Genomic DNA, 14,328 nt, shown 5'->3' on the forward strand with positions numbered 1-14,328 from the left:
TCCCCTCTATCACAACAACAACTTCCGGTCTATGTCTACAACTTCCGGTGTTTGCGTTCCATCACCACAAATACTTCCTGGTTACCTAAATGTTTACTTTGTGTAACAAAACGATTAGAATATCACCTGTATGGGGTTATCTACCTCCAATCCAAAGATATAACTCACTTGTGAATAAATATTTAAACTATTAAAAGAGTTGTCCTCTGTGCTGGAGGAGTTAGTCGGTGGCCATTTTGTCGTAGCCCATAGAAGGAGGAGGGGAGGAGCTGCTGTTCTGGTGGAGCTGTGAGTCTGGGGAATGTGTGCCCAGTGAGGAGGAGGTAATAGTGTCTTTTTATTATGATACAAGGGGTTCCCAGCATACTGGGTGGACAGGGTAGGGGTCATGTGACCCCGTTAAGGTAGGTCAGGGGTCATTTGCAGGACAGCAGCACAAAGCCAGGGGCTGTATGGCAGTTCTCATTCTGTGCAGTGTATTGCTTTAAATCTTAAAGGGGAACTCTAGCATGGTGTGATTGGTTTATCAGGGTGAACAATGCACTTTATACTTCCCTGCCCCCAGTGTGGAGATCTCAGTCTGTGAAGCTTGCCGTCCTCCAGTCCAAGGCTTCCGTCCTCTTTGGTCTGTAGTCATTTGTTTCCGGCCCAATAGACATCTATGGGGATTACCTAGCAGCCATAAAGACCATTAAAAGATGTATTTTGGCACCTTATGGTGGCTTTTATCTCGCTACACCCCGAGTGTAATCATTGTACTGCAGAAGAGGTTTACTTTCAGATTATCGCACCACGGCTCTGTTCTACTACATTGCATGGGGAATGTACCCATCAAACGCAGAATAAATGCAGTACGAATGCATATGCAATAAAACTGAATGTATTCTACTGAGCCTAATCTACACCATTGCAGTGCTTTCATGTGCGTTTAGGAAAAATACGGTATTCTGCGTTTTTCTGCACTGGGGCACGCGAACATGCATAAACACAATGGGGGTTATTTACTAAAGGAAAATCCACTTTGCACTGCAAGTGCACTTGAAAGTAAAGTCGCTGTAGATCCGAGGGGGACATGCAAGGAAAATAAAAAAACAGCATTTTAGCTTGCACATGATTGGATGATAAAATCAGCAGAGCTTCCCCTCATTTCAGATCTACCTCTTAGATTTCGAGCGACTGCACTTCCAAGTGCACTTGCAGTGCAAAGTGGATTTGCCTTTCGTAAATAACCCCCAATGTGTATCAACACGCGCAAATGTGTGTAAATGCAACTTTGTTAAAAAAAATGTAAATAATTGAAAATACTCCTAAAAAAAATGCACTGGAAATGCATGTAAACACACGGAAAACGCATGCAAACCCGCATGCAGAAACGCAGATGTGCAGAAAGGAAGATTTAAAGTAGAACTATAGGCAAAACATATTCTTTCCTTTTGGATAGAGTAAGAGGGGGTTATAACCCCTATCAGTTCATTTTTTGCCATCTGTGTCCAATTGGGGAGATTTTCATTCACTTCCTGTCCCGTAGCCAAAACAGGAAGTGAGAGGAAATGCCTGCAAGTTAGGGAATCCCTTCAGGACCCCCAGGTCACATGAGCTAGTGCAGTGCTTCTCAACTTCAGTCCTCAAGGCGCCCCAACAGATGATGTTTTCAGGCTTTCCGTTATTTTGCACAGGTGATTTGATCTGTTTTACTGCCTTAGTAATTATCACAGCCGTTTCATCTGAGGGAAATCCTGCAGACATGACCTGTTGGGGCGCCTTGAGGACTGGAGTTGAGAAACACTAAACTAGTGTCCCCATTGGAGGATTTCTCCTCTATTACTTTTCTAGGAACAACCCAAAATTTTGCATTTTCTTTCATTTTCACTTTCTTTTTGGCAAGTGCCCCCATGGAAAGCTGCTTTCCATGGGGACCCCTGTGTGTACTCGCTCCTGAGCCCCCCTGTCTTGGCCCCGCTCGCTCTGCAAAGCAAAGCTCCCACTTCTATCAATCTGCCCAGAGAGGAGGCTGACAGCGGTGAGAGCCGCTGCTCTGGTGTCTATCGCTGGATCAGATCGGGCTCAGGTAAGTATTGGGGGGGATTCTTCAGCACAGAAGTTTTTCTTACCTTAATGCATAGAATGCATTAAGGTGAAAAAAATTTAGGCTTAAAGCGGAGGTCCACACACATTTTTTAGTTAACCTCCATCGCATTCTTGCATTGCATACATCGTCAAATGGAATTTTTTTTTTTTTCCAGAGGGGGTACCTGTATATCCGTGTTTTCTTGGTTGTTTCCTGTCTCTGACCCCCGCGGGTATGGGCGGGTATGGTTGTCATATCTGGCGGCGCACTGTCTCCTGGGAGCACTTAATTATTCCCAGGAGTCAGTGCGGATGCCCGCTGCTAATTCTCGCGAAATTCGGAAACCAGAAGTGACGCGATGACGACAGTCACGTTTGAGCTTTACTTCGTGTGTGTGTGTTTTGTGTTATCTTTGTTGCCATCACAACGGGACGGGAACTTCCGACGCCGCCGCCCGTTGTGATGGCAACGTGGAAGTTTACGGCGCTCTGCGCAGTACAAACTGAGCATGTGCGGGAGCGAGTGATGAATGCTGGTAGCTCAGAATTCACTGCATCCAGGAAGTTTATGCTTGTGGGCTTCACATGCCCACAATCAAGATGTAACCTGCCATCACCACATTTTAATACTACATTTTTCGTACGAAACTGGACATTTTACCAAACAAGTTAGTGTAACATGGACAATATGTAAAGGTTTGAATAGTTTAAAAAAAAATAATTAATTGGACCTCCGCTTTTAAGAACCATTTTAACCACTTGCCGACCAGCCGCCGTCATTATACTGCCGCAGGTCGGCACGATCCCGCGAGTCGTCGTAGCTGTACGTCGGCTCCTTTAAGCAGGATAGCACTGCGGGGGTACCGATGCTTGTGACCGGCGGTCGCGATGACCGCGGCCACACGCGATCGCGGGCACGAGAGGCAGAACAGGGACGTGTGTGTGTAAACACACAAATCCCTGTTTTGTGAGGAGAGGAGAGGCAGATCGTGAGTTCCTAATAACTAGGAACAACGATCTGTCATCTCCTATAGTAAGTCCCCTCCACCTACAGTTAGAACACACTGAGGGAACACAGTTAACCTCTTGATCGCCCCCTAGTGTTAACCCCTTCCTTGCCAGTGACATTTCTACAGTAATCAGTGCATTTTTATAGCACTGATCGCTGTATAAATGTCAATCGTCCCAAAAATGTGTCAAAAGTGTCCGCCATAATGTCACAGTCCCGACAAAAATTGCAGATCACTGCCATTACTAGTAAAAAAAAAAAAAAATAATAATAAAAATGCCATAAATCTATCCCCTATTTTGTAGACGCTATACTGTTTGCGCAAACCAATCAATATATGCTTATTGCAATTTTTATTACCGAAAATATGTAGAAGAATACATATCGGCCTAAACTGAGAAAAAAAATTTGTTTTTAAAAAAAAAAAAATTGGGGATATTTATTAAAGCAAAAAGTACAAAATATTGTGCTTTCTTCAAAATTGTCGCTCTTTTTTTGTTTATAGCGCAAAAAGTAAAAACCGCCGAGGTGATTAAATACCACCAAAAGAAAGCTGTATTTGTGGGAAAAAAAGTACGTTAATTTTGTTTGGGTACAGCGTCGCACGACGGCGCAATTGTCAGTTAAAACGACGCAGTGCCGTATTGCAAAAAATCGCCTGGTCATTGAGCAGCCAAATCTTCCGGTTAACCACCTCCCGCCCGCCGTATAGACTAATGACAGCGGCGGGGTGGCTCTCTCATTCTGGGACGATGTCATATGACGTCGCCTCAGTCCCCCAGTCCCAACCCTGGGATACGGCGCAACCCAGATCTCGGTAAAGAGCCAATGTTGAGGCTCTTTGCTCATGTGATCAGCTGTGTCAAATCACAGCTGATCACATGTAAACAAGGAAGTGCCAGTTATCGGCTCTCCTCGCTTCTTGTGTGAAGAGAACCGATCAGCGGAAATTCCTCACAGGGGAGACCTGAACAGATAATCAGGGCACTGATTACCGATAACCGGCTTTCCTGCAACAGGGGACATTTATACTGATATTTAGGACTTTGATCATCAGTGCTCTGATTATCACTGCAGCCTATCAGTGCCTATCAGTGAAGAAGAAAAATTACTTATTTGCAACATTTTATAACAGAAACGAAGAAAAGAAAAGTTTTTTCTTTCTTTCAAAATTTTCTGTCTTTTTTCATTTGTTTACCAAAAAATAAAAAAGCCAGTGGTGATTAAATACCAGCAATAGAAGAAAGCTCTATCTGTCTCAAAAAAAATGATAAAAATGTCATATGGGTACCGTACTGCGTAATTGTCATTCAAAGTGCGACAGCGCCGAAAGCTGAAAATTGGCCTGGGCAGGAAGGGGGTGAAAGTGCCTGGTATTGAAGTGGTTAAAATTTAGCCGTGTATTTCTTGCCATTACCCTGACCCACCACCAAAAAGAAATAAATTCCCCTGCTCCTGACTTTCACAGTGATACCACATGTGTGTACATTATTTAAAGTGATTATAAAGCATCGATTTTGTTTTTTTTTTAACTACTTCCGTACCGGTCTATTTCTGACATACATATAAAAATCTACATTTTTTTGGGTAGAACATTAATTAGAACCTCCGAACATTATATATATATTTTTAGCAGAGGCCCTATAGAATAAAATGATGCGTGTTGCAATTCTTTATGCCAGTATTTGCACAGTGGTTTTTGGAAAAAATACTCTTTAATTGTATTGCACACAATATAATACCCATCATTTTGGTAAAATATAAAGGATGACGTTATGCCAAGTAAATAGATACCTAACATGTCACGCTTTAAAACTGCATACACCTGTGGAAGGGCGCCAGACTACGGTACCTAAAAATCTCCATAGGTAACACTTTAAACACCTTTATAGGTTACCAGTTTAGAGTTACACAGGAGGTGTAGTGCTGGAATTATTGCTTTCGCTATACCGTTCACAGCGATACCTCACATGTGTGGTGCAAACACTGTTAACCACTTAACCCCGAGCCTCTTTTTTAGATGTGTTGTTTACAAGTAAAAAACTGTTTTTTTTTTTGCTAGAAAATTACTTAGAACCTCCAAACATTATACATTTTTTTTTTCTAACACCCTAGAGTATAAAATGGCAGTCGTTGCAATACTTTCTGTCACACCATATTTGCGCAGCGGTCTTACAAGCGCATTTTTTTTAAAAAAAATACAGTTTTTTTAACTAAAAAAAAAGACAACAGTAAAGTTAGCCCAATTTTTTTTATATATTGTGAAAGATAATGTTACGCCAAGTAAATTGATACCCAACATGTCACGCTTCAAAATTGCGCCCGCTCATGGAATGGCGACAAACTTTTACCCTTAAAAATCTCCATAGGTGACATTTAAAAAATTCTACAGGTTGCACGTTTTAAGTTACAGAGGAGGTCTAGGGCTAGAATTATTGCTCTTGCTCTACCGATCGCGGCGATACCTCAGATGTGTGGTTTGAACACCGTTTTCATATGCGGGTGCTACTCACATATGCGTTCGCTACTGCGCGCAAGCTCATCGGGATGAGTCGTTTTTACATTTTTTTTTTTCTTATTTATTTTACCTTTTATTTTTTATTTTTACACTGTTTCAAAAAAAAAAAAAAATGGTGTCACTTTTATTCCTATTACAAGGAATGTAAACATCCCTTGTAATAGAAAAAAAGCATGACAGGACCTCTTAAATATGAGATGTGGGGTCAAAAAGACCTCAGATCTCATATTTACACTAAAATGCAAAAAAAAAAAAAAAAAAAAATATATATATATAATTTTTGTCTTTAAAAAAAAAAAAATGGGCCTTTTGACGTCTCTTCCGCCCTGCAATGTCATGGAGACGGGTGGGGGTTATCTTCCCCTCACTTGTCTCCATGCACAGCCACGGGAAGGATCCAATTTCCTCCGCCGCTGCCGACGGCTCCGGTAAGCAGCGGAGGGCACCAGATCACGGCAGGAGGGGGAGGAGCCCCTCTTCCGCCACCGATAAAAGTGATATTGCGGCGAATCCGCCGCAGAGACTACTTTTATCTTGTACCGGACCGCCGGCCGAACGCAGCGATACCGGGGTTATGGCAGCTAGCTGCTGCAATAACAACGATAGCCATCCTCAAAGTGAGTACGTATATTGGCGTGTGGCGGCCCGGAAGTGGTTAAAGGAGTTGTAAACCCTCACGGTTTTTCACCATAATGCATTCTATGCATTAAGGTGAAAAACCTTTTGTACTGCAGAAGCTCCACAGAACCCCCCTTTTTCTTACCTCAACCCGATCCAGCAATGGAAACAAGCACAGCAGCTCTAGCTGGTGTCTCAGGTCCTCATTGAATAGATTGATAGCAACAGGAGCCATTGGCTCCCGCTGCTGTCAATCAAATCCAGTGACACGGGGCGGGACGAGTCCTGCTGTCTGTGTCAATGGACGCAGTAGCAGGACTCGGGAGCGCGCACGCACGAGTGCCCCCAAGGAAGGCGTCTCTCCGTAGGGGCATTCGAGAAGAGGAGGAGTAATGAGCGCCGCTGGGGGACCCCAGAAAGAAGGGTTGGGGCCACTCTTTGCAAAACCCAGCTTGCACAGAGGAGGTAAGTATGACATGTTTGTTATTAAAATAAAAACAAAAAAAAAAAACTCTACAATCACTATAACATATGCGTGCGCTTCCTATGTATGCGATCAGATGCTTTACCAGTTTATAAAATGGCACTGTTTATATCGGGGAAACTGGAAGTGCCGAAAATGCTCATCGCTTCCGGTTTCACATACCATAGAGTTCACCGGGGACCTTCTGGTCCTTGACGATCTCTATGGTCAGCTGCTGAAATTGCCGGCTGCAATCCCGGGTTTCCCAGCGGGACGGGAGATACCAGGATGATGCATTTAGCTGCAGTTAACCACTTTAATGTTTGTACCTGTAGTAGGGCCAAAAAAAACAATGGTGCATATTTTGCTTTTATTGTTACCCTACCTAAACACACTGAGGGCTTGTTCACACATGAGGTTGGGGGGTGGTAAAACCCCATGGTAGAGCCACAGTTTTACTGCCCCCTGTAGCTGTAGAGGTAGCTGCCAGGAGTGTACACATGCTGTTGCCATGATGCTTTGCTTCACAGCCACAGCAGGAATTATACCCCATATGAATGCAAATGCCCTGCAACCGCATGTGGCGATCAAGGGGTTAAAGCGGGCGGTGAGGAAGCCTCTTCACTGACCGTCAAATGCTCTCTGAAGAGCGATACATATGCAGATCGCTCTTCAGATTACTACTCATGTAAACAAGATCTCAATGTGATTGCCAATCACAGGCTAACACAGCGATCATGTTATCAGGAGCCACTCTTGCTGGTTCCCGATCTGTAGTACGAGACCATGAGCCGTCTGTGACAGCTTGGTTTCCATGCTTGGAGCTTGCTATGGAGCATGCTTCCAGCAATATTTGGGGTGTAGGAACGCTGAACCTTATGGAGATGCGTTATAATGCAATGGGTGGTTTATGGGCCTAGAAGCTGCTCACCAGCAACTGTGGGGTCTTGCTGGACCCCCAGAAGAGTTTATTAAAGGTTTGAAAGGGTGGGAGCACCACCCCAGTTTGTATAGACCTTTTAAAAAAAATGATTTTGTAACACCAATGCATTTCAAGGGCGTACAAGCTGGTGTGGCGCTTCCATCCTTTCAAAGCTTCAGTAAGCACAAACACAAAGGCCCATATGCAGTGCCATAGAAAAAACCCACCTCCGTCTCATATATGTGTTTTGCAGGTTAAAGGAAACTTATAACACATAGGCTGACTTCACCAAGCTCTTGTTTTGAAAATGCTCATTGCCTGTCATGCTGTTCCAGAGCCTTTAAAACGTTCTGAATCATGGACCCCGAACAAGTATGAAGATCAGAAAGGCTGACTTCACAAGCTGGCTGATTGTTTCAGGTCAGTATCCAAGGAGCTCAGCAGTTGCAGCCTCCGGAAGTTTGCATGTCTACCTCAATGTGATCACAGCGGGTTGTTATTAACACTCATTACAACGTTGCATGAAATGATTGCTTCCATTTTCTTTGGAAATACATTGAAAACATCTGTTTGTCCAACTTCTATTGCTATTGGACCCTTAGCCCTGGTTCACACTATTAGTCGCACAGGGATGCAATGATTTAGTGTGGTGTGATTTCAGTCCATTCATATTGAGTGGACTGAAGTCGCACCAGAGTAGTTTATGCACTACTCTTGGAAACGCACTGCAACCAGATTGCATGGGAATCTTGTGCCATGCGATCTGGTGCAACTGTGTTGGTGACCTGTGTTTAGGATGTTGTTAACTTAAAATCAACACCCGCTGAAGATTGCAACTGCAGTGCATTGTAAATGTGGTTTCAGCAAATGCACACGGATCGCGGGTCTCCCACACTGTGTTCTAGTGTGAATCTACCCTTACACAATTCATTTATCACTAATGCCCCGTACACACGGTCGGACTTTGTTCGGACATTCCGACAACAAAATCCTAGGATTTTTTCCGACGGATGTTGGCTCAAACTTGTCTTGCATACACACGGTCACACAAAGTTGTCGGAAAATCCGATCGTTCTGAACGCGGTGACGTAAAACACGTACGTCAGGACTATAAACGGGGCAGTAGCCAGTAGCTTTCATCTCTTTATTTATTCTGAGCATACGTGGCACTTTGTCCGTCGGATTTGTGTACACACGATCGGAATTTCCGACAACGGATTTTGTTGTCGGAAAATTTTATATCCTGCTCTCAAACTTTGTGTGTCGGAAAATCCGATGGAAAATGTCCGATGGAGCCCACACACGGTCGGAATTTCCGACAACGCACTCCGATCGGACATTTTCCATTGGAAAATTCGACCGTGTGTACGGGGCATTACAATGCTCAAAATCGTATCACTCAAAAAATCTGGCTGTTAGGGCCATTTCCCACGTAGCCATCTCTACTCTTTTTATTCTAAATACTTGTTACTATTTGACCCTTACAGATCAACTGAATTTATAAGGGACCAGCCAGAATTTTTACCAGGAAGTCATTATGTCGAGCCAGCCGCCCCTCACATCACCGGGTAAGAGGAGACTTTCATTTCTTGTAAAGAAGAGAAGAGTATTGGGGATCCACCTAGATACACACATCCTCTGATATAAGGACATAGAAACAATGTATTCAGTCAGTGTGTGTGTTTCCTACAGATGGATCCAGTAACAGAAATCCCCCAGAGAGATGTCCCCGTCCTCTGTATTCCCAGGATTCTATACAGAAGGGTCACAAGATCTTAAAGGGTTGTCTAGTAAGCAAGAAGAAAGAGTATGGACACAGTCTAATCTGTCATAATTGGCAACTTAAGGTGACACTGAACAATAACCTTATTCTTCATACACATATACTTAATGGCCTTGTAATCTATTTTTCATAAAAACGTTTTTTACTGTGTTTTTCTTCCTCCTTGTAATGTCCTCCATGAGCTCCCGAAACTCTTATTTTCAAACTCACTTCTGTTTGTGAACCTAAGCTATCTGACTTTAAGGTCTCCGCTCTGGCATCTATGTCCCCTATTCGGTGTATTTCACTGAGGGTACAGGTCAGGCTAGGAGTCCACCCTGACTCGATGGAATCCGCAGAACAAGCAAAGAAAAAATCTCAGCCACCACACACCATACAAACCCGGAGTGTAATAAGTAATGCATATAAAGAAGAAAGGAGGGCGCACCGACCTTGTTCATTACCAAAGATAACATTTTTTTAAAAACTGTAACAGCAGTAGTCATACTCACAAACAAACGTGATAAATAGGCTTGTCAGTACACCAGCAACTGGAACCGTGTCTCTAGACACCTGCAACCTGGACCAGATGTTGAGGAGGACCAGACCTGGACCAGATGTTGTGGAGGCCCAGACCTGGACCAGATGTTGTGGAGGACCAGACCTGGACCAGATGTTGAGGAGGACCAGACCTGGACCAGATGTTGTGGAGGCCCAGACCTGGACCAGATGTTGTGGAGGCCCAGACCTGGACCAGATGTTGTGGAGGACCAGACCTGGACCAGATGTTGTGGAGGACCAGACCTGGACCAGATGTTGAGAAGGACCAGACCTGGACCAGATGTTGAGGAGGACCAGATGGCATCGCAAATGGCTTATGTGTTTCGAGGGAGGACCCTCTTCCTCAGAGCCAAAGCGGTGACATGGTTCCATTTGCTGGTGTAGTGACAAACCTTTTTATCACATTTGTTTGTGAGTATGACTACTGCTGTTACAGTTTTTAATAAATGTTATCTTTGGTAATGCACAAGGTCGGTGCGCCCTTCTTTCTTCTTTATAGGTTTCAGTTTTAAGGATACCCATTGTTCTGAGGAGGGCGGCAAGACCACTGACATTCCACATTCTAGCCAAAGGGTTGGCTGCACCAATCATCTATAGACTAAGCCCCCAAGCGCAGGAGATTGTTTTGTGGTGCAATAAGTGATAACAGCCTCAGCCTAACTCCACCCAGGCCACGCCCCCCCAACATGTTTCGCCTCACCCACGGAGCTCACTTCTGTTTGTTTGGAATATGCAGCGCACATTAGTTGCAGTCATGTGTACTGCTATTTGCACACTACACATCCCATAGTCCATAGTGCCTAGTCCATCTGCGGGAGCAAGCAAGAGAGAGTGGCTAAGTTCCTACATACAGTGAGACCATGGAGAACAAACATAGCCATCTTATAACAGGAAGTCAGATAACCGCAGCAGAAAAAAAAAAGAATTTGGAGGAGGCTGAGAGCAATAGAAAGTATTTTTTGAGTTAACCTCTTCCAGCCGACCTGCCACATTTATGCCGCCTCTTGCGGGTGGGGATTAACTCCGAGTGGCCACATATACTGTATGTGAAAAATAAACACTTTCTTGTGTGCAGTAACGAGCAGATACCCGAGAGCTCCGATGCATACTAGCAATCGGGAGCTTTCCGATCATGTGACTACCAGCAGTCACATGATTGGAATGACTGCCTCTGCCTCCCGGCATTTAGATCCTGTTAAAGGGCCAGGAGGCAGTGGTGGGAAGGGGCTAAGAATACATACTTTTTTTTTAAACCAGGATTTAGTGTCACTTTAAAAAAATAGGTCTTGTTTTGCTAATCTTATAAAACTCTTTAAAACTAATTTAAGTGATTTGTCTAATCCAGGGTGAAGGCCTAATTGTTGGTAAAGTTGAAGATGATGATTTGTTCTTTGAGGATGATGACTCATGTAAGGAGGAGGAGATCTCTCCAGAGATCAGCACAGGTGAGTAATAAACACTAAATCCAGAGAAGAGCCCCAGATTCTCCTTGTTCAGTCACTACAACAATCTCTTCTTCTCCCCCCTCCTCTGTCAGTAGACAGTAATGGGGAGACAGTATGTGCCCAGTGGGGGAGTCAGGAGACATCAGCCTCTATTAGACTCCGGCTCTCCTCCTCACATCATGTCATTGTGTGTTACCAGCCAAGAGACGTGACCAGTCTCCCCCCACACACACTCTCTGGGGTCTCTCATACATCTCAGTACAGGGGGCTTCACTCTCATCTTTATTCACAGACACCAGAGCCACTCAGACAGAGGTCAAACGTGAAGAGAAGGAACTACAAGCTATTCAAAAGGAGGAAATTTCTCCATATATTACCATAGGTGAGTAATAAACACTAAACTCAGAAAAGCTGCTTTGAAGCCAAATGCGTTGCGTCCCTCGGGTGTGAATACAGTCTCAATCCAGAAAAGAATCCCAAATTCTCCTTGTTCAGTAACTACAATCTCCCCCCCCCCTCCTCTGTCAGTAGACAGTAATGGGGAGACAGTATGTGCCCAGTGGGGGAGTCAAGAGACATCAGCCTCTATTAGACTCCGGCTCTCCTCCTCACATCATGTCATTGTGTGTTACCAGCCAAGAGAAGTGACCAGTCTCCCCCCCACACACACTCTCTGGGGTCTCTCATACATTTTAGTACACGTACTCTCAGTGACGGCTGGTGATAATTATTTTGGGGGGGCGGCAAACAGTGCACCCGCCACCCCCACCCACTGGGTCGGTCAGTTAGTTGGTGTATGTCAACCACGGCCGGCTTCACCTAGCTCTTTCCCCTGCTCAGTGGCTTCCATCTCCTCCCTCCTCCTCGGCTGCCAATCAGAAAGCTTCTCCTTTCGGCCAATCGGGAAACGCGTCTCACACCCGCTCTTCCTGATTGGTGGAGAGGCGATTCAGTGTTACAATAGCAAATATTAATTATTCTAACATACCTGTGTGGGCTACGAGCGCAATGCTCTGCGTCCAGAGCCCACTTCATTTTGAAGCCTATTAGAGCCTCTGGCTCTGATCAGATGCTTAAAAAAAAACAAACCCCGCCGCTGTAATTCATGCTCCCGGCGTCCTGAAAGGGGAATGGGGAGGCGGCGCCCTGAATGGATGGGCCGCCCCTGCTTACTCTCATCTTTTTTCACAGATTCCAGAGACACGCAGAAAGAGGTCAAAGCTAAGGTGGAGGACGAAAGACAAGCAAGGATCAAAGAGGAGGAAATTCCTATAGAGATCAGCATAGGTGAGTGATGCACATTCAGATCCCTCTTAAAGTGGAGCTCCACCCAAAAGTGGAAACTCCACTTGTTTGCACCCTCCACTGCCATATTTGGCACTTTTTTGGGGGGGAGCGGGCAAATATGACAGTTAGCATCCTGACATGCTGGGAATGTGACTGTTTTTTGAAACTGTTAATTCGATGGGTTTAGTTCCGCTTCAAAGCAGAGTACGACCCAAAAGTGGATTTTCCGCTTATCTGATACTTCCCCCCCCCTCCGGTGCCACATTTGACACCTTTCGGGGGGGGAGGGTGGAGCGGGTACCTGTTTTTGACAGGTACCCTGTCCCCACTTTCGTCGGACCCCGCCGCAGCGAGGTACGTCAAAAGTTGGACCCCCCTCCTCCTTCCCCTGCTGCTGGGCCAGTAAGGGAGCGATTCACTGCCGGGTTCCCTTACCGGCAATGGTGGCTTTAGCAGCCGATGGAAACATTGGCTGGGGTTGCGACATCGCTGGATTCCAGGACATGTAAGTGTCCTAATGTTAAAAGTCAGCAGCTAGTGTAGCTGCTGACTTTTACTTTTTGGAGGGAGGGGGGTAACTCCGCTTTAACCTCTTCCAACCCACAATCTGTTGCTAAATGTTTCCCTGCGCCACAACCTGTTATGAAGGTAGGTTAAAATTGGGGCTTTTTTTTTCTCAGAGAATAGGTGCAGGATCTCCCCCCTTCTGAGTCACCCTTTGTCTCTGCCCCCTACCCACCTCTGAACATTGTCTCTTGGCTCCACCCCCTACCCATCTCTCAGTACCGCCCCATTTAGACAATACATAACCAAGTCTCATTTTGTGCTACTAAATAATTTGTATGGAATTTTTGAAGACTCCCCCAGCAACAACAGATCCCACCACAGCAACAATAGATCCCCCACACAACAACAGACCTCCCACCAGCAACAATGCCCCCCCCCCCCAACAAAATACCACCCTAGCAACAATAGACTCTCAGCAGTAACAACAGATCTCCCAGCAGCCATCTTCAATAGACCCTCCAGCAGCCAGCAACAATAGACCTCTTCCTCAATAGTAGATCCCTCCCAGCAACAATTGCCCCCCCCCTCAGAAACATAAGACCCCCCCAGCCAACAACAATAGACCCCCACAAAAAAAAATAGATCCCCACCAGCAACAATAGACCCCCCAGGAGCCAGCATCAATATACCTTCCAGCACACCTTGCCATAAAATACATTCAGTGTTGGAGGTTCCGGAACTGCGTTCCTCCATGTTCCTGCTGAAAAAAAGCCCTGGTTAAAATACACTTCCCCTTTGGCATAAAACAGTTGACACTGTGGGGGAGATTTACCCAAACTGGAGCACGCAGACTCTGGTGCACCTGTGCGTAGTAACCATTCAGCTTCCAGGTTTTAGGCCGGTTCACACTGCTGCGATGCGGGAACCCTGCAAATCCACGGCGGTGTCTTCTGGCGGCAGTTCACACTGCCCTATGCAAACTGCTGGGAGTGTCAATTAAAAGTTAATGACACCCCCAAATCAGTTTGCATATTGCAGTACGATCTGCAAATTCGGATAGGAATCAGATCGCATGGGTGTGAACACCCATGCAATCTGATTCTGCTGTGGACCAAAAAAAGGGTCCTGTGTGAGTTTGGTCTGAATGTGATGCAAATTCAGCCATACTA

At 45.2% G+C, this 14,328-nt stretch overlaps 1 protein-coding gene across 4 annotated transcripts in view; it reads left to right on the top strand.

Moving 5' to 3' along the window:
* The first annotated feature begins 218 nt into the window (after positions 1 to 218).
* Positions 219 to 14,328, top strand: part of LOC141106515 (uncharacterized) — a 31,205-nt gene continuing 17,095 nt past the window's right edge. The window contains exons 1-7 of one of the 4 annotated variants that reach the window (XM_073597339.1): positions 219 to 323; positions 7,933 to 8,017; positions 9,085 to 9,165; positions 9,290 to 9,444; positions 11,266 to 11,365; positions 11,658 to 11,747; positions 12,557 to 12,652. In XM_073597339.1, coding sequence (XP_073453440.1) covers positions 9,135 to 9,165; positions 9,290 to 9,444; positions 11,266 to 11,365; positions 11,658 to 11,747; positions 12,557 to 12,652 — 472 coding nt within the window. In that variant the 5' untranslated portion in view covers positions 219 to 323; positions 7,933 to 8,017; positions 9,085 to 9,134. The remainder of the gene's footprint in view (positions 324 to 7,932; positions 8,018 to 9,084; positions 9,166 to 9,289; positions 9,445 to 11,265; positions 11,366 to 11,657; positions 11,748 to 12,556; positions 12,653 to 14,328) is intronic. The other 3 variants (XM_073597340.1, XM_073597341.1, XM_073597342.1) reach the window with 3 other exon arrangements.

Source organism: Aquarana catesbeiana, linkage group LG08 (assembly GCF_042186555.1).
Source record: "Aquarana catesbeiana isolate 2022-GZ linkage group LG08, ASM4218655v1, whole genome shotgun sequence".
Lineage (NCBI taxonomy): Eukaryota > Metazoa > Chordata > Amphibia > Anura > Ranidae > Aquarana > Aquarana catesbeiana.